Genomic DNA, 26,266 nt, shown 5'->3' with positions numbered 1-26,266 from the left:
AGTACCCATCCCTCCACCAGTGCCCATTCCCCACCACCAATGGTCCCAGCATCCCTCCCACCACCTCCACCCATCCCCTCCACCCCACCCCGCCTCTGTGGCAGGGCATTCCCTTTTGCTCTCTCTTTCTCTTTTTCTCCCTCTCTCTCTCTTTCTCTCTCTCTCTCTCTCTCTCTCTCTCTCTCTCTCTCTCTCTCTCCCTCTCTCTCTCTCTCTTTGGGTGCTGTGGTTTGCAATAGAGGTATTAAGTAGCCATCATGTTTGGTCTATAGTCTACTTTCAGCCCGCATCTCCCATCGCCAGCGGGCCCTCACCGATGGTTTCTTTTTGTGTTCTCTAAACCTCTGCTGCTCAGCCCAGTTTAATTCTCTGATAATCAATGGTAGGGATGAGTTCATCTCTGTTGTCCTTAATGACAGTGCAAGTACAAATTAAAATGATGTAAAGTTTATAACAAGTAACCTCCTTTCATCTGGTCTGAAAGTTGAGACTTTCTAAGCTGGAGAGTATGGCTTTAAATTAAACTTAGCTGGGAGAAAAACAAAAACTTTTATCTTTATTTTTTAACTTTCTCCTTTTCTTGCTGGTGAGGGATTGCCTAGAACACGCTGGCTTGTCAAATTGAAGAGCCTTTATTAGCCTGCAGGGCCTGAGCGCGACAGTCTCAGCATCACAAAGCCCCGCAGGCCAAATCCTGGGCAAATTTTAAACATTTCTTATCACATTCTGCTTGGCTATATCCATCAACTTTCTCATTAGCTAATGCAAGCAAGCATTCCAGTGCAGCAGCTAGACGCTGGTTAGCCTTGAATGGCTAAAGAAATACTTTTACTTGTCAGCCTAAAAGAGCACTGTGTGATAGCTACCTAGGCTGGACTTGGGTTTTCTCTGGGCAGCCTGTTCCTGCGTCCTTGGAGTGTCGCGCCCTGCATCCCATCTATCTGTTAGCAGCCACCTGCTTTTCGTCTAACTTGGCTTTCCTGTTCACCTTGGGGACGGGCACCTCATCACACTTTTTCTTTTGTAGTTCATTTTTATTCTTAATTATTTTTATTTTAATTTTTGGTTTTGGGGGGGCTGGAGCGATAACACAGCGGGTAGGGCATTTGCCTTGCACACAGCCAACCCAGGTTCAATTCCCAGCATCCCATATGGTCCCCTGAGCACCGCCAGGAGTAATTTCTGAGTGCAAAGCCAGGAGTAACCCCTGTGCATCGCCGGGTATGACCCAAAAAGAAAAAAAAATTAGTTTTGGGCAACACCTGGCTGTGCTCAGGCCTTACTCCTGACTCTGTGTGCAGGGATGACTGCTGACTCTCTGCTTAGAGATCATACCAGAAAGATAATGCAGTGATTGAGGCACTTGCATGATTGGAGTTTAATCCCTGGCACCACATCCGGTCCCCCTGAGCCCCTCGAGGAGTGATCCCTGAGCACAGAGCCAGGAGTAATTCCTGAGCACAGTTTTGTGTGGTCCAAACAAACACAAAAACAACTTTGTGGGTCAGTTAGGGTGTTTCCACTTAAAAAGTATAGAAAGCTCCAATCACATGTGTAATAGTAGGGTCCTGTTTTCATTCACAGTAAGAAATCTAGAGGAAGTCAGCTTGTGGATAATGTCAAAAACATGGGCTCTTACTTATCCTCAGCCTATTGTCACGTGATGCTGCCCAGTTATCCTACCTTCACAAACTCCTGACTAAGAGGCAAGTAGGCTGTGTTTATAGGGAGGAAAGCATTGCTAGAGTCTCTAAGGCAACTTTTGTCCCCAGTGCCATTGGCCAGTATGGCTATGTCATAGTTAAGATGTAAGCTATAAAAGTGTGTATCTGATTTTAGAGCATGAAGCCAGAGTGCTTGTGATGTCATTGGTCCTCCAGTGAAGTCTTCCCATCAGAAAGAAGGACCTGACTTTCTCTGGGCCGAGTAACACTGATGGATGGCTCGGTGCTTTCTGTAGAGAAGGTCTTCTGAAAGGTGGGGTGAAGCAAGAAGCAGAAGATGAGTTAGAAAAGGACTTGTGCCTATTTCGTGAAGATAATTACTGCTCGGCTTATCTGAAATACAGAATTCTGCTTAAATACAACTTTTCTCAAGTAGCTTTGCCCCAGCGTTTATGTTCAATGTAACATTGCTCAGACTGAGTACACAGACCCGTGATCCTTGAAGGTTGAGCCAATCTACTAAAATAAGAGCATTTTCAAAAGTGTTGCTTTTCCTTCTCTCCTATGCTCTCTGTTAGTGCAAATGATAGGTATGTGTTTTGCTTTAGGCATATGGCTTTCCTTTTGGAACCATCATCATTTAAGTTGCAAAGGAATTACATACCACATGCTATAATTTAAAAGTGAAAAATAGTGACTGTTTCGGTTGCCTAGAATGTTCTAATATGTGAGTTAAATGGGTAGTAGATGGAAAGCAAGAGTCCCCTGACCCCCAGCCATTGCTTGGAAGACTCTCACCAACTACTACCAATTGAAATGAAGCTTATGAAAAATTGTTTGGGGCCTTCCAAGCAAGAGTTGGGGGACAAGGCACCAACCTCAGTGATACTCAGCTACTCAGGCTCATGCTAGAGTACATGGATGTGCGGCTGCTTGAACCCTGTGATGTTCAGGACTGCCTGGACCACTGCAGAAGTTCTTGGGAACCACCAGGGTCACATCTGGGGGGACCTCAGGGCTCCTTAGGTCTACATGGGGTCCCACACATGTAAACATGTAACCATGTCCTCTCTCTGGGTATCCGTAAAGTTTCTGTAATTTAAAGGCAAAGTAGTTGAGTTCATGGAGAACTGAGAAAGAAAGTTGGGTAGTATTTGAGAAAGAGGAATTAGTCAGGGGAGCTTGGGCAATGCTTTCAAGTGTTTTTATGTATGTGGTTTATGCATTGTTTCTGTTCCTCCCGTAGGTGGTATTGGCAAAAGGAAAAGATTCCAAAGTTTGTGAACTTTATGAAAAACAATTATCCTCCTGGTTTCAAATATGGAGATTTTGGACCACTATTTACGGCAAAATTTTTTGATGCGAATCAATGGGCAGATCTTTTTCAGGCTTCTGGTGCCAAGTATGTTGTCTTGACTTCCAAACATCATGAAGGTGAGTTAGTACGATTCTTGGGAAGCCGGGTGATGGTTATAATAGGGTAAGGTGGTCTGTTGGAAGAAGGAATGAAAGCAAGGCCACCAATTCTCATGCAGTGAGAGGCTTCTTAGGACAAGCTCTTAGGGACTATGGGCATTTGCTTCTAAGTCCAAGAAGCACATGCTGTGTGTGAAAGATCAGCCTATTATCATATGATAGAAAAAAAGAACGAATGATGCTCAAACCTCTTATCTTTCATTTAACAACATTTCCACTATTCAATTAAAGCCATTTGATGTATATAATTGGAACTCTTTCCTTCCTTTCATTCCTCTTCTGTAATGCATTTTGGAAGGCACAAAGGGGGCTTGTCTCTAATTTCTTTAGTCTATGGATATAGCTGGCTGCCTCCTTTAAGTCAGCTCTTTGTCAAGTGGTAGATAATTTGTTTATGATGAAAATGACCCAGAGCATGTATGTGGAGCTACCAGGGTGCCCAGAGGTATCAAAGGTATTTGGAAGAATATAAGGAAAAACAGAGATTATATTAACCTGGGTTCTCCAGAGAAACAGAACTAATAGGAAGTGTGATACTTAGGAAGAGATTTATTCTAAGAAATTGACTCTCACCATTATGGAGGCAGAAAAGTCCTGAGCCAGGTGGTCCAGGATGGCCTGAACACCAGGGCAGTTGATGGTGTAAATTGTAGTCTGAGTTTAAGGGCAGGGGGAGATTGCTGTCTCACCCTGAAGACTGGCAGAGAGAAAGCATTCTTTCTGATGCAGCCTTTTATCCTACTGGAAGATGAGGCCACCACAGTGGGGGAATAACAATCTGTTTGACTCGGGCCTGCTTATTTATCGGTCAGTCTCAGGTTAGAAATGCCCCTGTGTGCATGCCCAGAGCAGTATTTAATCGAATGCATGGACACTAGGTAGCCCGGTCAAGCTGACATAGAAATGGTAACCATCATTCATAATCCTACATTTTAATTGGATACATTCCAGTGTGAAATCATGTATCTGTAGGGACTGGAGCAATAGGACAGCGGGTAGGGCATTTGCTTTGCATGCAGCCGAACCAGGTTTGATTCCGGCATCCCATATCATCTCCTGAACAGTAATTCCTGAGTACGAAGCCAGGAGTAACTCCTGAGCACTGCTGGGAGTTACCCAAACAGACAAAAAAAACCTATAATGTATCTATAAAATCAAGGATTGCTGTTATACCATGTAGTTAATAATTCCTTCGTATGATCATCTTTGTCTTTTAGTAAGAAATCTCTCTCTCTCTTTCTCTCTCTCTCTTTTCCTAAACAGTGCTCAGGAAGTCCAGGCACCCAAATGTGATTCTTGGCTAGTGGGCTCTGGACCACCCAGAAGTGCTAGAGGCTCTTAGAGCCACCCCAGTGGTGTTCAGGGGCGTCCCCAGGGCTGTACCTAGTGATGCTCAGGGAACCATATAGTGCCAAGTACATGCCCTAACCACTGAACTATCTCCTGGCCCTTATAAGAAATTTTATTTAGGGATCATAGCAATAGTACAGCAGGTAATGCATTTGCCTTACCTGCTGGGCTGACCCAGATTTGTTCTCAGGCATCCCATATGGTCCCCTGAACACCGCCAGAAGTTATTCCTGAGTGTAGAGTCAAGAGTTACTCTTGAGCAATACCAGGTATTCACCTCCCCCCTCAATAAAATAAAAAAGAAAGAAATTAGAAAGAAATTGAAATTTTGTTTAGTTTTCCCCACCCGTGCCCTATCCCCATCCCCAGGGAAGAGAAGGGAATTGGGAAGAATCCAAACCGAAAGCCTGCAATTACATTAGTACTTTCTCCCATTGTAGCCTTTTGAAGTCTTTTTCCTATGAATGCTTCTCCTGCTGAGATGGATATTTATAAAGTGTATTTGCTTGTGAACATGTTGGTTTCCTGCTGTCTAGGGACTTTTACAAGCTGTGTGGCATAAAGTATTATTAGACAGTGGGCTTATCTGAGGAGTGAAGGCAACTGAATCATACTGTGAGGACAGACGATCATCATCATCATCATCCTCATCCTGTTGATCATCGCATTTCTCGAGCGGTCTCAGTAATGTCTCCATTCGTCCTAGCCCTGAGATTTTAGAACCCTCTCTTTACAGATGATGGGCCACATTTATAAATTTTCGGGGCCTCATGAAGTCAGATGTTCTTGTTGGCCATAGCAAAGCTATGTGCGCTGGGGGAGGATCATTATGTTGCTTTAGAGGGCAGGATGACTGTGCTACGAGTGTACTGTGGTGCAGCTGAGCGAGAGACCCTGTGAGCCTAGGGCCACCCGTCACCGAGGCAGATCAACTCGAAACCTTCTGAATAAGGTTCTAAATACTAACTCTGCTTTGAAGCTTTGCGTGAGCACCTTTGAAACAAATGTGAACTGTTTTAGGAGCATCTATAAAATGAATCTAGAGTCAATCTTAGACTTGCCCTAATTCGTAGTTCACTAAAAATGGGTGTGAAAATCTTAGAGTCTTTAAGATGCAGTGTAATGATGACAACACACTTATGTTCCTAGGTGCTAACTAAAAATGTTGAATGTTTTTATATGATTTCTATAGTATTTGGGGCTATCCATAGCTTCCAATATGTTGATAGAATTATACATGTATATATTTATATTGTTTATCCTGTTGCTTTATACTCGGACTTTATCACAGAGTCTCATCCCCAACTCATATAGAAACATCAGGATCTAAATGCATATTCCTGAGAAATATAAATTTTTTTCAGATGATTGTAATTTTTCTTATTATAGTAAATTTCTCATCATTTTGTTGGTAGGTAATTCACTTCCAGAGAGCTTCAAGAGTGCACGGGCCAAGGCTGGAGCAGTAGTGCAGCGGGTAGGGCATTTGCCTTGCACAGGGCCGAACTGGGTACAGTTCCCAGCATCCCATATGGTCCTCTGAGTACCACCAGGGGTGATTCCTGAGTACAGAACCAGGAGTAATCCCTGTGCATTGCCAGGTGTGACCCAAAAAGGGGAAAGGAAAAAGAGTGCATGGGCCCTTACACTTTAGAGTAGGGGGAGGTTACAAATAGTGGGTATACTTAATTTCATTAATTTTGTTGGGGGTTCTTCCAGGCGGTGCTCAGATGAACTGAGGGCCACTCCTGGTATACTTGGTCAGCCAGGCCATCATTTCAATGCAAAGGTCTGTAGATCCTCAAGCCCTGTAGTGACAGGGATCTTCAGGGTCACCTCCAATGATGACCAAGAGGCCATGTGGTGTCAGGGACTGACCGGTGTCATCTTGCATGTGCCCTAGTCCCTGTACTATCTTCCCAGCATAGTGGTGCTTAGTGCTCTGGCCCCAGTAGATATATTTTAAGGTACAAAGCTGCTGGGGAACAGTGTCCACCCTCCTCGGGCCTTCGTGAATCGGTTGATGCTGGCACATACCACACTTGGCTGTGGCTTAGTTAACACAAATTGTAGTACAGGGGCCAATATGTTAAATGAATGACAAGGCTAACAGGTTCACTCCATATGAATCACCAGTGTCCTAGGATTCATGATACTATGAAGGATGTAATCCTGGAAGCAGAAATATATATATATATATATATATATATATATATATATGTATATGGTTTTGTTTTTGGGTCACACTTGGTGGTACTCCGGGATCACTGCTGGTTCTGTGCTGAGAGATCACTTCTGGTGGAACTGTGGGGGACCGTATGTGGTGTCAGGGATGGAATCAGGGTTGTCTGCATGCAAGGCAAGCGAGTGCCTTTACCCACTGTGCTATCCCTCAGGCCCAGGGAACATACTCTGACCTTTGGTTTAGGAGATAAATAAGGATCATAAGGATCGTCAGGAGTGTTTTGTAGGTTCTTCACTTTAAGTAGCTGTCATCACTATTTAGTGTGGTTGCTGCACAGGTTTCTGACTTAGCTATGATTTGCAGCTGTTGGTGGCTGATCCTGCCCTGAGCCCCATGAAGCAGGTGGCTGTGGTGAGGAAGGAACAGTGCAGAGGCAGGGGTGCCTCTCAATGAGCGTTCTCAGATGGAAAAGTGCAGGAGCTATCTGACTTTTAAGGGGTGCATTGGGAGTTTCCTTTAAAAACTATAGTTCCACTTTATTATACATTTTCTTTCTTTCATCTTTTTTTTTTTTAACTTTTAGGGCTATATCTCGTGGTCCTCAAGGGCTCTCTGTGGCTCTGTGCTCAGAAGTGACCTCTGGCAGTGATGGGGGTTGGGAAGGAGTCCAGATGTGTGCCAGGAATAGAACTGGGGTCTGTCACATGCAAGGCAGGTGCCTTTCCACTGCCTGTATGATTTCTCCATTCCTTATTTCTACTTTGAAATTCACATTTTAGGGGCTGGGGGGATAGCAGAGAGGACTGGAATGCATGATCTGCAGTTGGGAAATGGGGGTTTGATCCCGGGCACCACAGGTCCCCCAAGCATTGAAAAACCAAAAGTAAATTCTCAATTATTTTGGTAAAAGCAGGATATACACTATGAAAAAATGCTGTCCCGTAACAGTTTATGGATGAAATCATTTATAGGCAGACTCTCATTTGTTGGCATTCGCCTTGGTGGAAATTTACTGGCAGAAAGCTGACAAGTTCACCAAGGTTTCCAATACACCGTTTCAGGCTTCACCCTGTGGGGTTCTGAACACTCGTGGAACTGGAACGCCGTTGATTTGGGACCCAAGAGGGACATCGTGAAGGAACTTGAGGGCGCCATTCGGAACAGAACTGACCTGCGCTTTGGGCTCTACTACTCCCTGTTTGAATGGTTTCATCCACTCTTCCTCGACGACGCGTCCAGTTCATTCCTCAAGCGGCAATTCCCGGTGTCTAAGATGCAGCCTGAGCTCTACGAATTAGTGACCAAGTACCAGCCGGAGGTCCTGTGGGCAGATGGCGATGGCGACGCCCCAGATTCTTACTGGAACAGCACAGGCTTCTTAGCGTGGCTCTACAACGACAGGTGTGTGTGTGCCGGCACGCTGCTGCAGTGACACTGCCGTGCTGCAAGGACAGGGCTTGGTTTGTTTGCAGTCCGGAGAGAAATCTGAAACTGGCCTTGCCCAGGGGGTCTGGGGGGAGCCAGGGGACTGAGAGAGGCTGCCTGCTGCCATTGGTAATGGCCGGTTTTATAGGAAAGAAAACTTACACGGGAGTCCTTTTTTTTTTTTTTTTTTTGGTCTATTAGCCATTTGTATGTCATTTGTTGGTGAACTCAAAACCTTTTTTTTTTTTAAAAAATTTATTTATTTATGCTTTGTATTTTGTTTTTGTTTTCTTCATTTTTTAAATTGAATCAGTGGTATCTACATTTACAAAGTTGTTCATGATTGGATTTCAGTCATATAATGTTCCAACACCTGTCCTTTCACCAGTGGACTTTTCCCACCACCAATGGCCTCAGTTTCCCACCTGTGCCCACCGCCTGCCTCTATGGCAGGCACTTTTCTTCTCTGTCTCTGTCTCTGTCTGTCTGTCTGTCTGTCTGTCTCTCTCTCTGTTTGGGCCTCATGGTTTGCAATACAGATAATGAAAGTTTATCAGGTACATCCCTTTACTGGTGCCCTTCACCCCCCACCCCCACACTCCTATGGCAAGCTTCCAACCATCGACCGGTCCCTGTTTACCCTCACCTTGGATATTAGTTTTATATATATATATATATATACACACACACATATAATATACATCTTATAATATATATAATCCCAAAATGAATGCAGTCATTCTATATTTGTCTTTCTGAATCTTTTCACTCAACATGATGCTCTCCATGTCCATCCATTTATAGGCAAATTTCATAACTTTGTTTTTCCTAACTGCATAATATTCCATTGTATAGATACACCATAACTTCTTTAACCAGTCATTCTTTCTCTGGCACTCGGGTTTCCAGATTCTGCCTATTGTGAATAGTGCTTCAATGAACATAGGAGTGCAGATGATGTTTCTGCTGTGTGTTTTGGGGCCCTTGTTACACAGGAGTCTTATCTTTATTGGTCACCAGATCAGTATTCTCTGCATCCACATGCCAAAATCCTGCCCTGACTCCCCTCAATTTTTTTGGAGGGCAGGGGGTTGGGCCACATCAGTGTTGCTCAGGGATTACTCCTGGCCTTGCCCTCAGAAATTACATAATATTGTGGATATGCAATCAAAAGGCCAAGAAACTGAGGTTTCATCAAAGTCAAGGCAGTTTCCTCAGCACCAGTGGAAGAAAAAATGCATCAGAATCTAAGGTTAGGTAGAGTTTTTAACAGCATATAACTGGCTTCAGTCTCCTACAACATCCAAGTGATTTCAGTAATGCACTCTCTCCTCAAGGCTCTGACCCTTGAATATAGGGCAGAAAGAACATTCTCAGGACAGGGAAAGGAGGGAGGAGGCCCCCGAATATCTGCCCCAAATATGTGTCATTCTTGCTCAGAATAATGAAGAATCACACAGCAACAATTATGAAATGGTCGAAACTCATCACCTTGAAGAATTGGACTAGATTCAAGACCATGGGAGACATTTAGTTTTTGTGGGGTTTCCTCTTTTCAGCTTCTGTTCTGGAGGTCCCTACTCTGGGAATTCTGTTTATCCCACAAAGTTCCTCTAATTGCTTTTCTGGTATCCTTTTGCCCTTCGATGACTTTTGCCACCAAGTCCTTGTCTCCTTGTCTACCTTCTTTCATTCTCCCCGATTCCTGTGCTTGCCCTATTGTTTTCCAGCATGTTCTTGATGGTGCCATTAGTGCCCAAAGTTCTGACAGAGCTTCTCTAGTAAACTTTAAACTATACGGAGCCAATTTGAAGTACAAGAAAGAGCCTGGCCACTGTTCACAATAGCCAGAGTCTAGAAACAACCCAAGTGCCTAAGAGCAGATGAGTGGGTAAAGAAGCTATGGCATATCTACACGATGCAGCTGTTAGGAAAAATGAAGTCATGAAATGTGCTTATACATGGATAGACACGGAGAGTACTACTCTGAGTGAAATGAGTCAGAGGTAAATAAATGAGTCAGGGAGAGGGATGAACATAGAATAATTGCACTCATTTTATATATACACACATAACACACACACACACAAAACCACAATATGTGAATAATACCCAAAGACAGTGGAAACAAGGGCAAAGGCCAGGGGACTAGTCCATGGTAGGAAAATTGTCACAAAGGAGGAAGGGCTGTTGTTAGAACAGAGAAGAGACCACTGTGACAATGATAGTTGGAAATGATCACTCTGGACCGAACCGAGTGCTGAAAGGAGGTAAAATGATATGCTTGATACCCTTTCGGTAACAGTATTGCAAACCACAGTGCATAAAAGAAAAGGATATATATATATATATATATATAGAGAGAGAGAGAGAGAGAGAGAGAGAGAGAAAGAGGGAGAAGAGAGAGAGAGAGAAAGAGAGGAGAAAAGTCTTCCATAGAGAGGCAGGCTGGGGTGGGGGGGAACATTGGTGGTGGAAAGTATTCACTGGCGAAGCGATGGGTATAGGAGATTGTATGGCTGAAACTCAATCATGAAGAACTTTGTAGCTGTATATATCATGGTAATTCAATTAAAAAAAAGAGCTTGGTGCCACCTCCCAAAGCGAGGGTGTGTTTTCCTCATGTTCTCTGGGTGACACAGGGCAGGAGTACAGACACTCTAGTGAGCCCTTGGTACTTAGAACTAAGCGTCCATGACTTTCATTCCCAGGGGAAAGACCAGAGGCCATTTCCTGCCATTTGTGAGTCCCGACTGTCTCTTCTAAATAATTTATCATTATTTGATAACTAATGCTGAGGAGATAGTTCATGTCCCAGTGCATCCCATATTGGCAACAGTTGCATTTCTGAGTGCATTTTATTTTTTCAATTTTGGACACAACTGTAGAGAAAGAGAAAGACTAGACTATAAGTATGAGCGATTCCTCGATCACAGGTGAGAAGCATGTCGTGAGTGTAGTTCAGTTTGGGCTCATTCACCATAAAGCCAGGAGGCGGAGTGTGGCTTCTGATAAGAGCTGTGTGTGCAGGGGTAGGAACTTGCTTAGAGAGTGGCCGAGCCAGGTCAGCAGATAGACAGCCCAGGTCTATTTAACTTCATATCCAAAGACTTTTCATTCCATAAGCTGCAGTTAATTATTCTGGCGTGAACTTCAGACAGACCTCTTTATAGCAAAAGTAGGAAAGTAGTTTTACTCTATCCATAGCTGGAAGTAACACAGCGTCAGAACGTGTAAGGCTTGGTATGCATCAGTGAAGAGTCACGTGGACAAGTATTGCATGATGTCCACCCTTACAAGTGTTCAGTTCTCTCCTTGCCTTGGTTGTGAATTACCCATTTTCTCCTCCTTTCCATTCTGGTATCCACTAAGTGATCTTCTCCTTCTCCTTCTCCTTCTCCTTCTCCTTCTCCTTCTCCTTTTCCTTCTCCTTCTCTTCCTTCTCCTCTTTTTCCTTCTTCTCTTTCTCCTTCTCCTACTACTCCTCTTCTTTCTTCTCCTTCCTTCTCCTTGTTCCTCCTCCTCCTTCTTTCTTTTCCTTCTTTCTTCTCCTCTTCCTCCGCCTCGCTCTCCTCCTTCTTCTCTTCCCTCTCCTCCTCCTCTTCTTCCTTTCCACTTCTCTCCTCCGCTCTCCTCCTCTCCATTCTCCTCTCCTCTCTTCTCACTTCCTGTTCTTTCTTACCCAACCTCTTCTCTCCCCTTTCTTGCTACTGTGGGGGCCGGGTTCACACACACTTCTGACTGTGATACTTCACATTTTCCTTTTGATGCTCATGGGAAGCCAAGAATCAGTTTTTTAGGTTGAGGTGCTTTCCAGGGGCTGCACTACCTGGCAGTGAGCCACATCTCATGGTGTTCAGGACTTATACCTGCCTCTGCCCTCAGGGATCACTCCTGGCAGGCTTGGGGGACCATATGAGGTACTGGGGATTGAACCTGAGTCAGCTTCATGCAAGGCAAGTGCCCCACCCACTCCACTGTTGCTGTGGACCTTCACTCTTCTTTTTAGTTTGGGTGCTTTTGGTTGTGGCACTCCCACATATCCCGCTGGCTGTCGAGCGGCCAGACACCTCCTGCCATGCCAGGCTCCTGGGGCAGAGCTGCTGGGGTGGCTGTTGGCACGTGTCATGGCCCTAGAGGGTGAGTGTGAGAAACTTCTGTTTGCAAGCTCAGTCCCTGGTCTATTCCTCTGGCTCTCCACTAATCAGTCTCCAGCATTCCAAAGTAAGAACCCAGAGTTCTGTTGGAAATGAAACCTGCTTTCTGTTTCAGCCCAGTTCGAGACACAGTCGTCACCAATGACCGTTGGGCAGCTGGAAGCATCTGTAAGCATGGCGGCTATTACACCTGCAGTGACCGTTACAACCCAGGGCATCTTTTGCCACATAAATGGGAAAACTGCATGACAATAGACAAGTTTTCCTGGGGCTTTCGGAGGAATGCTGTCATCTCGGACTATCTCACAATTGAAGAACTAGTGAAGGTACAGGACAATTTGTGTTAGTCCTTACTGTAAAATTCTTAGGGGTCAGATGGACAGTTCAGGAGGTAAGATGCTTGCTTTGCACATGGACAATCCAGGTTCGGTCTCCCATCCTGCATTAATGCCCCTGAGCACAGCCGGGGGTCAAACCTCACCACACAGCCAGGAGCAGTCCCCAAGTACAAGTTGGACCAGGACTGGCTCAACTCCCCTCCCCAAAACCGGTTCTTAAAATTGTTGATGTACGAGAATTCTTTCTTATAACTCCTATAGTACAATGGTTTGCAATCACAGGACACTGTCCTATCCTCTAGATTTGTTCTAACATATAAGAACTACAGATGCCAGTCTAACTACATACATAAAACTATTAATACAAGTTCATGTAGATGAATGCAGTATTTACAATGGAATTTTAAAATCCAAAACCATCTTATGTTTTTTAGCAACTCGTAGAAACAGTTTCATGTGGAGGAAATCTTTTGATGAATATTGGACCCACGCACGATGGTATCATATCTTCAGTTTTTGAGGAACGGTTGAGGCAGATGGGAAGTTGGCTCAAAGTCAATGGAGAAGCCATTTATGCAACCCAGACTTGGAGATCCCAGAATGACAGCCTCACCCCGGATGTGTGGTAATTCATTCTTGTACCATTTACTATTTGAACAGATGTAAACACATTGCTTTTTAAAATTTAATTTTATTTGAAATTTTTTTTATTGAATCACAGTGAGATACACACTTAGAAAGTTGTTCATGATTGAATTTCACTCAACACCCGTCCCTTCACCAGTGCATATTTCCCACCACCCACCACCAATGTCCCCAATTTCCCTCCTGCCCCCTACTGTCTACCTCTGTGACAGGCACTTCTCTCTCTCTCTATCTCTCTCTCTCTGTTCTCTGTCTCTCTCTCCCCCTGTCTCCCTGTCTCCCTGTCTCTCTATCTCCCTGTCTGTCTCCCTCTTTTGGGGCCTTATGGTTTGCAATACAGATAACGAAAGGTTTTTAGGTATATCCCTTTACCTACATTCAGCACTCAGTTCCTGTCCAAAACGATCATTTTCAACTCTTGTTGCCATACTGGACCCTTCTCTATTACCCCTCAAATACTCTTGTGGCAAGCTTCCAATCACTGACCAATCCTCAGTATGAGACAAATATCTAAGACCAAGGGAAACAAATAGCTTTTTAAGCTTTCACAGAGCTGGCCGAGAGGGCTAGATTAGATTTGCATGTGGGATTTTATCTGCATCGTTGCCTAGACGCAGTACCAGCATTCCATTGGGGGTGGCTTTCCTCCTCCTGCAAAAGAAATTTCCAGGATACCTACTAATTCAAAATACTTCCCAAACTTTATTTACTCTAGAAAAGATGAGCATGTTCTCCTTTGGGAAGGGCTCCCAAGCAGCTCTTTGAGGGCCTGAGGGTGACCCCTGTGAATCCTGGGTTTGACAGTTCTGTCCATTGTACATGCGAGGTATGCGATCTAGGCCTTTGATCTGTCTCTCCCCACCTCCAAAAATTAGCATGTGTTTGAATGCTTACTGTTTCAGGCTGAGCTCAAGTCATCTCTAGACACCCTCTAACAGTTTTAGTGAAATGTAGTTAGCTCTTAACAAAAACTATAAACAATGCAGAAAAAAAGTGGTTAATCCCAAGGAGTTACTTTTTTAAAAAAAATTATTATTTTTTTATTTGTGAATCACCCTGAGAGTACAGTTACTGATTTACATATTTTTGTGCTTGTGTTTCAGTCATACAATGCTCGAGTACCCATCCCTCCACCATTCTCTACCATCGATGATCCCAGTATCCCTCCCCCCTATCCCATTCCCCCCCACCCCACCCCGCCTCTGTGGCAGGGCATTCCCTTTCATTCTCTCTCTCCTTTTGGGTGTTGTGGTTTGCAATAGAGGTATCGAGTGGCCATTGTGTTCACTCTGTAGTCTACTTTCAGCACACATCTCCAATCCCGAGTGGGTCCTTCAACCACACTTTACTTGGTGTTCCCTTCTCTATCTGAGCTGCCTTTTCCCCAGCATATGAGGCTGGCTTCCAAGCCATGGAGCCAACCTCCTGGTACTTATTTTTACTATTCTTGGGTTTTAGTCTCCCATTCTGTTGCTTTATATTCCACAGATGAGTGCAATCTTTCTATGTCTGTCTCTCTCTTTGTGACTCATTTCACTTAACATGATACTTTCCATGTTGATACACTTATATGCAAAGGTTATGACTTCATCTTTTCTTAACAGCTGCATAGTATTCCAAGGAGTTACTTCTAATTCAGCTAGTTACACATATTTCGTCTTTCTTTTTTTTTCCTTTTCTTGAATCACCATGTGGAAAGTTACAAAGTTTTCAGGTTTAAGTCTCAGTTATACAATGCTCGAACACCCATCCCTTCACCAGTGCACATATTCCACCACCAAAAATCACAGTATAGCTTCACCCCGCCCCCCCACATCCCCAGCCCCCCACCCCGCCTGTGTAACTGATAAATTTCACTTTACTTTCACTTTACTTTGATTACATTCAATATTTCAACACAAAACTCACTATTATTGTCTGCAGTTTCTCCCCCCTAAAGTCGGACCTACTGAAAAGGAAGCATTTGATAATTTGTTTTCCATTGCTGAGAATAAAGAGATATGAGGTCGAGTGGCCGCACTAGCGGCCGCACGGTTTTGGATTTCTGTATTTTAGTAACTAAGTCCAGAGAAATATCTGCCAGAAATTGCATCATTGCAAGCTCGTATCTCTCTACTATTTTATATTCCTCATATGAGTGCAATCTTTCTATGTCTGTCTCTTTCTTTCTGACTCATTTCACTCAACATGATACTTTCCATGTTGATCCACTTATAAGCAAATTTCATGACTTCATGTTTTCTGACAGCTACATAGTATTCCATTGTGTAGATGTACCAGAGTTTCTTTAACCAGTTTCCCTGTGGTGATGGGGATACCATCCAGTTCTTCACCCAAGTGCCGTATCACTGAGTCACAGCCCTGGCATCAGTAAAGTCCATTTTTGCTGATGTTGCATCCTGTCTCATTAGCAAGCCAGCAGTACTAAAGGACAGAGAAATCAGTCAAAATAGCAGCATTGTTTTGATTAAAAGTATTATAGCTTGTTCATATTATTGTAACATAATCAAGCCTCAATGAGTCCATATTGCTGTCTTTTCTTTCACTCGTATTTGTATTGGGGGGAGTGGTATATTTGGGGCCATACTTGACAGTGCTCAGATGTCAGCAACAAGGAAAACGCTTTCACCTCTGTTCTAGCTATCTCTCTGTTCTCTTTAATTGGGGTTCGGGGTGGGGGGGAATCACACTCAGTGGTGCTTGGGGCCTACTCCTGATTCTGCGCTCAGGGATCACGCCTGGCAGAGCTCAGGGATCATAGAACCTTGCGAGTTCCTGGCCTGCTGTACTATTGCTCTGGCCCTTTTAACTAGTTGGGTTTTTTTTTTGTTGTTGTTTGTTTGTTTTTAAGTCCTGCCTCAGGGCTTTTGAGTGTTTTATATCCCATTGAGCACCAAAATTAGACTTGTAAATATATAGGTTTCTGATGTGGGAAGGTCAGTTTTTATAACAGTCCAGAGGTCTTTTTACTTTTTAAAAATCATCTATCTCGGGGCTGGAGCAATAGCACAGTGGGTAGGGCGTTTGCCTGGGGTGTGGCTGACTTGAATTCGATTCCCAGCATCCCATTATGGTCCCCTGAACACCTCCAGGAGTAATTCCTGAGTGCAGAGCCGGGAGTAACCCCTGAGCATCGCTGGGGTTGCTTTGGTGTGACCCAAAAAGCAAAAAAGAAAAAAAAATCATCTGTCTTGAGACCAGAGAGATTGTACAGGCGTTAAGTCACTTGACTTGCACACAACTGACAGCTTTTTGATCCTTGGCACTGCCTGGATATGGTCTGCCAAATTCCACCAGGAGAGATTCCTGAACACAGAGCCACGAGTGAGCCCTGTGTACTGTCGGATGTGGCCCCAAAACAAAACCACGAATCACTATCAGCAAAAACAAAAAAACAAAAACAAATCCCAAAACAAAAATAAATAAAAACTCCCCAAACCAACCAACAGAAAGTTTCCCAACACTGGTCATGCCATGAACTCCTAGGGAACGGGTTCTAGCAGCTCAGAACTGTTCCAGCAGTGAGCTTCTCTGGGTGAGGCAGGCTGGTACCCAACGTCCATTCTCTCTGACTTCCTTTTTTCCCCCTGATGATTTTCCTTCACACGTTTCAGGATGCTCTGCTGACTCTCCGAGTGCTGACTCTGCTCAAGATAAACATTCGTTTTCCTGGCAAGAGTCTCGCCCTTCTTTGTTCGCATCAACTCCAAGGGCATGCTGGATGCTGCCCTTGTAGACGCCCCCAGTTTTGACCTGGGAACCTTTGTGGCACATTCTTTTTTTTTTTTTTTTTTTTTGCTTTTTGGGTCACATCTGGCAATGCACAGGGGTTACTCCTGGCTCTGCACTCAGGAATCACCCCTGGCGGTGCTCAGAGGACCATATGGGATGCTGGGAATCAAACCCGGGTCGACCACGTGCAAGGCAAATGCCCTACCCGCTGTACTATTGCTCCAGCCCCATTGTGACACATTCTTTTTGAACCCTGCCTATTCCCTTTCTGCCCACCATACCATTTTTCTTGTCAGTCAGCATATATGTGGCCAGAGGAACAATTCTATGTTTTCTAAAATGTTTAGAAAACATGTAGCAGGTGTCTGCTCCTCTTTTTCCCTTGTGTTGGTCATTTTGAAGATTTACTGGAGGATAGCAGTTCTGAGGACAGGAAGCCTGGCCGAGCAGGGGGAGGGGAGATGGTGTGAACATAGACAAATAAGAGTAGCATTAAGGAGGCTATAAAAATTCACCCGGTGTTGCCACCAAGGTAAATACAGCCTGATCAGGTCGAAGTTAAAACATTAGACTAAATTTTGGGGGGGATTTAACTTGACTTAATGCTTTAAAACAAATCGTCAACTCTCTGACAGAAGGAACCTAGACACCACCCCCTTTAGAATTTGGGGACATGCGTGTGAGACAATGCCTGAAAAGCAGGCATTTTCTAGGGACTGGTTTAGCAGATTTGGGAATCTGCTTCTCTGCTTCCATTTGACCATGAGAGCGTGTGGTCTAGGACTTCACTGCACGGAGCACCGTCCCGTTCACATGCCTCTCAATAAAGATAACAGCAAGATACACTTTGGACTTTTGCTTGGGCTGGAGCGATTGGACTGGATAGCATAGCGGTTGGGTGTTCGCCTTTCATGCGGCCAACCCTAGTTCGATTCCTGCCCCCCTCTCGGAGAGCCTGGCAAGCTACCGAGAGTATCGAGCCCACGCGGCAGAGCCTGGCAAACTACCTGTGCGTATTGGATATGCCAAAAACAGTAACAATAAGTCTCTCAATGAGAGACGTTACTAGTGCCCGCTCGAACAAATCGATGAGCAACGGGATGACAGTGACCCAGTGACCCTGATTGTAAAAATGGACCTGCTCTATGTCACTGAACTATCACTATCACCAGAAGGAAAGATGAACTCGTAAATGCTGCTAACAGGGATAGATGTGGAGAGTATCATGCGGAGTGAAGTTAGGAGTGGGATAGATGCAGAATGATTTCTCTCATCTGTGGGATATAAAAAAAAAAGCATAGTAGAGAAATTACAAATGCCCCAAGGCAGCAGGAACTGAGAACTGGTGTTTAGGAGGGAATATATATTACTATAAAGGAGGTAGGGGACTCTGAAGCAAAGGTGGAAGGAAGTGAACCCCGATGGAGGGTCTGCTGTTGGAATATTTCATGCATGGAAACCTTTGCCATCATCAATACTGCAAATCACGATGCCTAAAATAAAATTAAAAGAAAAAAAGCCAAGATACTTACTAAGGCCTTTAAAGTCCTGTGTCTGCTCCTGCTGGAGCCATGTCCCCAGAGGCCCTGTGCGTCCTCCTCTCTGCACAAGCTCTGTCTGCTCAGCTCACCGGGCCGCTGCCCCAGGCCGCCCCTCTTGGCTGTTCCATCTAAGTCACCAGGTCTCCGTAAAACTCCTCAGGATTATCGCCTTTGATGAGTCGTTGCTCCTGTAATTACTCTTTTTTTGTTTTTTGCTTTTTTTTTTGCTTATTTTTTTGGGGGGGAGGGGGTCACACCCGGTGATGATGCATAGAGGTTACTCCTGGCTCTGCACTCAGGAATTACTCCTGGCGGTGCTCAGGGAACCATATGGGATGCTGGGAATCGAACCCAGGTCAGCCGTATGCAAGGCAAGCGCCCTACCTGCTGTGCTATTGCTCCAGCCCTCCTGTAACTACTCTTAAAAGAATTCTTGGTGATTTTCCTTACCCGTGCTCTCAGCTGAAATGCTATGTGGCATGCACTGAATTGTGAGGTATGATTTTACTATCTCTATGTTCTTGTTTTTTGTCCCTCTCCTCTTGCAGAATTTTGCCCTTTCCCCTTTGCTGGCCTCTCCCTTTTCTGTGGTGCCCTGGCCTTATACATGGAAGACAAGCGATGTCCCACTGACCTACAGTTGTCCCCCACCCTGACCCCGGCGTGCTGCCATTGTTTTAGTCATACTTTAGGCCTGACACTTACCAGTGACTGCATTCCTTGCATGATGTCATTCTGAAGTATTCTATCACTACCCCGCCACTATCTCTTAGATTTCAGCTCTCTGCACATCGCACTTAGCTTCCGAGGTATTTATGATCCACTGAAAGCCCTCATCCTTGATTGTTCTCCGTCTCTTAGCCCTCTCAGTCCTTTGGTTCCTGCTCCAGGTCAGATTCTGTAACCTGTAAAAGTCCCCATAAGTTGGGGGCGTTTGTTCCATTATCCTCTCTTTGTCCCTCCATTATCCATCTCGCTCTTGGCTTTGATTAAAATTTCAACTGTAATTAAATTTAGTTCTATCCTCCACACACACACACACACACACACACACACACACACACACACACACACACACACACACACACACACACACACTCTCTGAAAGTCCCAGGTTGGCATCATTTGCATGAAGAGGCTCCTTGCTGATGGTAACGTGATCCCTTGTGAAAATGGCTCAATTACCTTTTCTCTTATCCTGCTGACCAAAACTCTCAGGTTTGCGTGCCAGGGGCCGCCTCCCTCCCTCTGAGGTGAGCCCAGAACAGGAACTAAGTGTGCTTGTTTCCTGTTGCTTCTCCGACGTGGAACCCAGTACTCAGCACAGCATTACCCCAGACCTTTGAGTGCAGGAGCTTAAGAGACTGAAGCAGCAGGTGGAAAACCATCTGTTCTTGCCTCGTCACGTTCCTCCTGCCTATTTCCAGCTGCCTGAAAAGGGGCAGTTGAAGGAACACCTTGTTCAAAACAGTCCTTGTTTCAGGAACGTCCCTTTCAGTATTGCTAACTGGGGGTGGGGGTGGGGTGAAGGAAGAGTGGGGTTTTGCAGGCTACCATGGAGCTATTTTCCCTTTCCTCTAGCAGTGAGGACGTTGATCAGTATTGACTAAAATAGACTACCTCTATTAAGTGATTCCAAACTTAACCCATGGCGAAAAACATCACTGTGATTCCTGCCTTTGACCAGGTACACATCCAGACCTAAAGAAAAATTGGTCTACGCCATGTTTCTAAATTGGCCCGTGTCAGGAAAACTGTCTCTCGGACAACCCAAAGTGACTGCGGGGGCAACAGTGGTAAGAGGAATTTTATTATTATTATTATCATTATTATTTGCTTATTTAATTAATTTTGGGCATCACAGGCAAACTTAAGGGGTTGGGGACCACTCCCAGTGATCCAGTGATGCCCCGTCAGCTGGGCCGGTGGCTCAGGTGTGAGGGCCCACGATGCGGTACTGCTCAGGCCACAGAACCACCTCTGGTGATTCTCTAGAACCCACCTGGTGCTGGAGATCTAGGTTGGGCACAGTCTGGCCTGTGCCCTGACCCCTGGACTCTCTTTCAGACCCTTATTTTCTTTGAAATTGTTGGTAGATGATCCTGACTAAAATCACAATTTTTTTTAAAAGGAAAGACATATGCATTCCCTCTTATATATTTCATGATCATTTTAGACTAAATTTCATTACAGTGCTAGAGTGATCAGACAGGTAGGGTGCTTGCCTTGCACTCGGCCAACGTGGGTTCAATATCCCTGGCACCCACATATGGACCTTAGATCCCCATGAACAAAAAGGTTTCATCCATGGCAATATTTGCCCAAACTGTTTGGCAGTTTTATCTCTTAGAGAACTAAGTTATCTCCTAGAGAACTAAACTTACAGTAAAGCTACACAAGTTTCTGGCATGTCGAAGTAAGCTGATACTCTTCATCCTAATGAAGGATATTAGCATCCCATTAAATGTTGAAGTTGCCTACACTTGAATGATTTTATCCATCTCATTGGAATTCAGATTCTTTTAAGTAGCCATCCCAGAATGCCTCTGAATGAAAACAAGATATCATGGATCTGCTATTTTACATTTCTAACAAGGCTTAGGTAAAACAAAAAATAATCTAGCGGTTGTAGCCATCAGGCCTGGTGTGCTGGTGTGGGGATCTTTTTAGTATATTTTATAGCGGCTTCTTTAAGACACTGACTATATATATATATATGTATATATATATATATATATATATATATATATATGCTTTTACTTTTCTTTTCTTTTTTTCTTTTTGGCATTTTGGGCCACACCTGGTGGTGCTCAGAGCTTACTCCTGACTCTGCACTCAGGAACCATTCCTGGTGGGAAAATCGTATGGGATGCTGGGATCAAATCTGGGTGAGCTGCATGGCAGCAAGCACCTTACCCACTGTCCTTTTGCCCCAGCCCATTTCTGCTTTTGGTATTCCTGTTCTAACACTTAAGGTTGATCAGGCAGAGAAGACTCTGGTGGTCACACCTCATATTTAATTATAGCTTTAATGCCTTGGATATGACATTTTATCTACATGTTCTTTGGCCCCTATCAATACTGAAATGGGAAATTCACAGGTTTTGCTTTTGTACTTCTCTACATGTTAAGCAAAGTGTTCTGGTTCAAGGTTTCCCTGGATGTGTAATATGTAGGTAGGTAACTACATATTTAAATGAACTTCGTATAAGACGACTAGAGTGATAGCACAGCAGGTAGGGCATTCGCCTTGCACACGGCCAACCTGGGTTCGATTCCTCCATCCCTCTTGGAGAGTCTGACAAGCTACCAAGAGTATCCCACCCACATGGCAGAGCCTGGCAAGCTCCCCGTGGTGTATTCGATATGTAAAAACAGTAACAACAAGTCTCACAATGGAGACGTTACTGGTGCCCGCTCGAGCAAATCGATGAACAACGGGACAACAGTGCTACACAGTACAAGATGAAAGAGAAGAGTTACAGCGGCAATTGATCATGCTTCTATATTTGTGATTGGTGGAGGTCGTTGGAAACTCAGGGGAGGAAGAGCGCCTGCAGAGGCAGTGCACCTTTCGCCGAACACATCTGAGGAGAACTGAGCAGGCATCGTTGAACAGATTCCAGAGCCACTGTCCCTGCTCTTCTCTTCAGTGTTTGCCCGACCCTGACACTATTCAGGCTTTACAATTCTTCTTCCCAGCTCATGTTCACTTTAAGCGTTTCCTGCCTCAGAGCAACGGAGGATGCATGCACTTATTTAGAGCAAGGGTTCAAACAGCTTGTGAGCCTCTAATAAAAGCAAAAAAAAAAAAAAAAAACAACAACTCATTTCTACAGTGCTTTTTCAGAAACCTCAAGCAAGTGGGTCAATGAGAAATGCACTTGAAAAAATTTTTTTTGTATTTTGTTTTCAATTACAGGTGAAACTACTGGGACATGGACAGCCACTTCCCTGGACACCTTTGAAGCAAGGTGGCATTGTGGTACAGCTGCCACAACTCAGCGTTGAAGAGATGCCTTGTAAATGGGGATGGGCCCTAGTACTAACGAATGTGGGCTGATTTGCAGTGGGCTGGACTGGACTGTGATGTAAACATAAAATTGCTTCAGAAAAGTCCAGTAGCTATTTAGGCAGTTTAGCCTTTCTTCCTTGTATTCGCCAATCTACCCTGCTGTCTCCATCTCCTCCGCCCCCACACACACAAGATACCCCATAAAATGATCTGTTTTGAACCCTCTAGTACATTTTGTCATGGAAGCATCTTCACCTAGGGCTTATTTACAGGGGTAATTTGGACATGAGAATTTTGGAAAGGTAGCTTGCCGGGCATTCCGAGAGGGATGGAGGAATCGAACCCAAGTACTAAAGACTAAAATGTGCTTCCTGCCAAACTCATATGTTGAAGTCTTAACCTCCAAGGGGACTGGCTTCAGATTTATAGCCAGTAAAGAGTCCTATGTGCAATGAATTCTAAGGGTGAGGCTCTTCCCTGACAGGATTTGAGTCCCTTGGAAAGGAAGCCATAAAGAGCTATGACAGCAGGTAGGGCACTTCCCCCGCATGTAGACCACCAGGGTTAGATCCCTGGCACACTACATGGTCTCTGATCTTTGCCAGCACAGGAGTAAGCCCTGAGCACTGCCGCCTGTGGCATACAAAACAAAACAAAACAAAACAAAAACACCCCAAAAGCCAGCAAATAAAAACAACCAATCAAACAAACAAAAATTACTGTTTAAGGCACCTAATCTGCTGGCAGCCTCGCAGATAAATATGAATGCTAAGTATGTCATTCATTTGGCCAGACTTTGAATGTTTCTAAGGACTTGTCTTTTATTGGAAACGGTGCCAGTGCTTTAGATGGGTGGGGTAGACCTGTGCTCTAGCACTGAACTGCATTTCTGCAGTTTACTTTTTCACTCTTGGGAATAAAATTATAGATATTTAAAAATATACAGAAAGGCTGACAGGTAAAATCACGGTTCAGATCATTATTATTTTAGTATCTATTTCAGGTTTTTTTTTGTGGAGAAAGGGCTGTGGGATTTGGGGGTTCAGACTTATTTTTTGTAGAGGGTTTAATTGAGGTTTTAAAAAAATGATGATGATGATGATGATGATGATGATGATGATTTTGCTGTTTTGGACCACACCTGGCAGTGTTTAGGGTTACTCCTGAGTTTGCACTCAGGAATTACTCCTGATGGTGCTCTGGGATGCTGGGGATAGAACCCAAATCGGCTGCATGCAAGAAAAGCACCTGACCTGCTGTGCTATTGCTCCAGCCCACTATAGATGTGCTAATAAGCATTCTTACTGCGTTTGCTGTGAAGTGAATCAGGCATGAAAAAATGATTTTTAAAAATGCTATATGAAAGATGCCAAATTCAAATTTAATGCAGATCTTGTTTAAACATCAAGTATACCACAGTGACCTTTCATAACAAGGATTAAAAAGTAAACCCAGGGCGAGGGAGATAGTTTACAGTACTGGAGCACAGGCTTAGATTTCCTGAGCACTGCTGGGAACAATCCTCAAATACTGAGCCCGGAGTAGTCCCTGAGCACTGCTGGGTGAGGCCCCATGGCCCTATCCCTGAATACAACATGATCTTCAAATTGTGGTGTGGAGGGCAAGTATTATTGTCAGGACAAATAGAAATAAACTAAAAATCAGAATTCTTCATCACTTCTTAAGCCAATAGTTTGTATTTCCCACCCAATTATTTTCCTAGAGTAGGTGCAAACTTGTCAGCTTTTTAGTTACTTTCAATTTACTTTTAATTTTTTTTTTTGTGTTTTGGGCTACACCCCAAAACAAAACACTACAACCACATACAGGGGACTATATGTGGTTTTGGGAATTGAACCAGGTTGGTTGCAAGGAAACTCTAGCCCTTCATTTAATGACCAGGGAGCTATTAAAAGATAACTCAGATATTAAATTAACCTAGACACTTATGTTATTTTGAACATACTTATCACTGTTTTGAATCCATTTCATTAGGGTTTTATTTTTTTGAGTGCCATAGAAACAACACAATTGCTCTAAAAGGTCAGGCTAGTAACAAATATGAATTAGGACAGCAAAAACTAAGATGAGATATTTTGTTTACTGTTCACTTTCATTTTGTAAGTAAAAGACTTATAAAAATCATTCTGCCTTAATCCAAATAAAGGACCATATTAAAATTATATATGTATAATATGTATATACTTTTACACACACATAGTAACACATTTATGTATGAAGGAGAAAAAGTACTTGTGTTAAGTAATTTCTGTTTAGCCAATTCACTAGGTCAAGTGATGCTCTTTCTTTGGAAGTAGTGGTAGACCTAGAGCAACTGGCGGGCTTTCAGATAGTAGGTTTCTACATGGCATACTCCACACTTCAAATTTTACTCCCTACTATGTATGCTTGCCTGGGCTGGAGCGATAGCACAGCGGTTGGGCTTTCGTCTTTTACGCGGCTGACCCATGTTCGATTCCTCCACCCCTCTCGGAGAGCCTGGCAAGCTACTGATAGTATGGAGCCTGCATGGCAGAGCCTGGCAAGCTACCCGTGCGCATTGGATATGCCAGAAACAGTAACAATAAGTCTCTCAATGAGAGACGTTACTGGTGCCCGCTCGAACAAATTGATGAGCAATGGGATGACAGTGACAGTGACTGTATGCTTGCCTAGGGTTAATTGAGTTTCCTACTTTGTGGATTCAATAGTATTCCATAACCATTGAAGCCCATTCAGCTATGTGATATTACTTGGAAATAAGCTTTTTGTGATGTGATGTAGTTAAATTTGAGTAGGTCACACTGGATGGGGTGGGTCCTGAAGGAGAGGAGTGTTAGCAGGGACATAAGGAAGAGAGCCATAGCAGGCAAGCAAACCACAAAGGCGCCCAGGGGAGTCAGGAGGGTGGAAGATTCTTCCTCAGGCTCTCCGGAGAGCTTGGCCCTGCAGATACCTTGATTGTGGATTTCCTAGTGCCAGAATGGTATTATTTCAGTTCTTTTAAGCCACTTTCAATTAGTGGCAATTTATTATGCCTTGGAACCTAAGACATTGACAACAAACTGATTTAGCTGAACTTAAAAAAATTTTTTTTATTATGAGTTCAAGCTGATAGGAGTATGAAAAGATTTTGTGAAGCCAAATTTAATTTTTGGGAAAGAATTAGTAAAATATGCATTAAGGAATATATGTATATTCTCTAATTATTTTTCCTGTACAAGCCACAGGCATTACATTACATAGATGTGAAGCAGAGATATGGAATTTTCACAGGTCTTTTTCTATATTTACCCCCAGTCTCTTAGAATACTATATATATATGTATATGGTGATATGCATGTTTCATATATATATATACACACACATATATACACAATTGGTCTCTCAGAACACTATATATACACATAGTGATTTATAGCGATATATACATATCTATATAGTGTTGTAAGAGAGTGGGGCTAAATATTGTCAAAGTCTATAAATATTTTGTAGTTCTGATTCACAATTACATAATGTATTACATGTGGTTTGCACAGGAAAAACAAAAAAATACCTAAAGGGCACCTATACTGGGGAGCAATAGCACAGCGGGGAGGGTGTTTGCCTTGCACGTGGCCAACCCGGGTTTGATTCCTCTGTCCCTTTCAGAGAGCCTGGCAAGCTACCGAGAGTATCTCACCTGCACGGCAGAGCCTGGCAAGATATCCATGGCATATTCGATATGCCAAAAACAGT

General features: G+C 43.8%; 1 protein-coding gene across 1 annotated transcript in view; it reads left to right on the top strand.

Moving 5' to 3' along the window:
- Window positions 1-24,711, top strand: part of FUCA2 (alpha-L-fucosidase 2) — a 30,487-nt gene extending 5,776 nt beyond the window's left edge. Inside the window, exons 2-7 of the mRNA XM_004609066.2 lie at window positions 2,911-3,098; window positions 7,737-8,076; window positions 12,373-12,583; window positions 13,030-13,220; window positions 20,201-20,309; window positions 22,436-24,711. Of these exons, the coding sequence (XP_004609123.2) occupies window positions 2,911-3,098; window positions 7,737-8,076; window positions 12,373-12,583; window positions 13,030-13,220; window positions 20,201-20,309; window positions 22,436-22,576 (1,180 nt within the window). The 3' untranslated portion in view covers window positions 22,577-24,711. The remainder of the gene's footprint in view (window positions 1-2,910; window positions 3,099-7,736; window positions 8,077-12,372; window positions 12,584-13,029; window positions 13,221-20,200; window positions 20,310-22,435) is intronic.
- Window positions 24,712-26,266: the final 1,555 nt, after the last annotated feature.

This window comes from Sorex araneus, chromosome 4 (genome assembly GCF_027595985.1).
Source record: "Sorex araneus isolate mSorAra2 chromosome 4, mSorAra2.pri, whole genome shotgun sequence".
Lineage (NCBI taxonomy): Eukaryota > Metazoa > Chordata > Mammalia > Eulipotyphla > Soricidae > Sorex > Sorex araneus.
The sequence above is the reverse complement of the archived record's forward strand: the minus strand, read 5'-3'. Positions and strand labels throughout refer to the sequence as shown.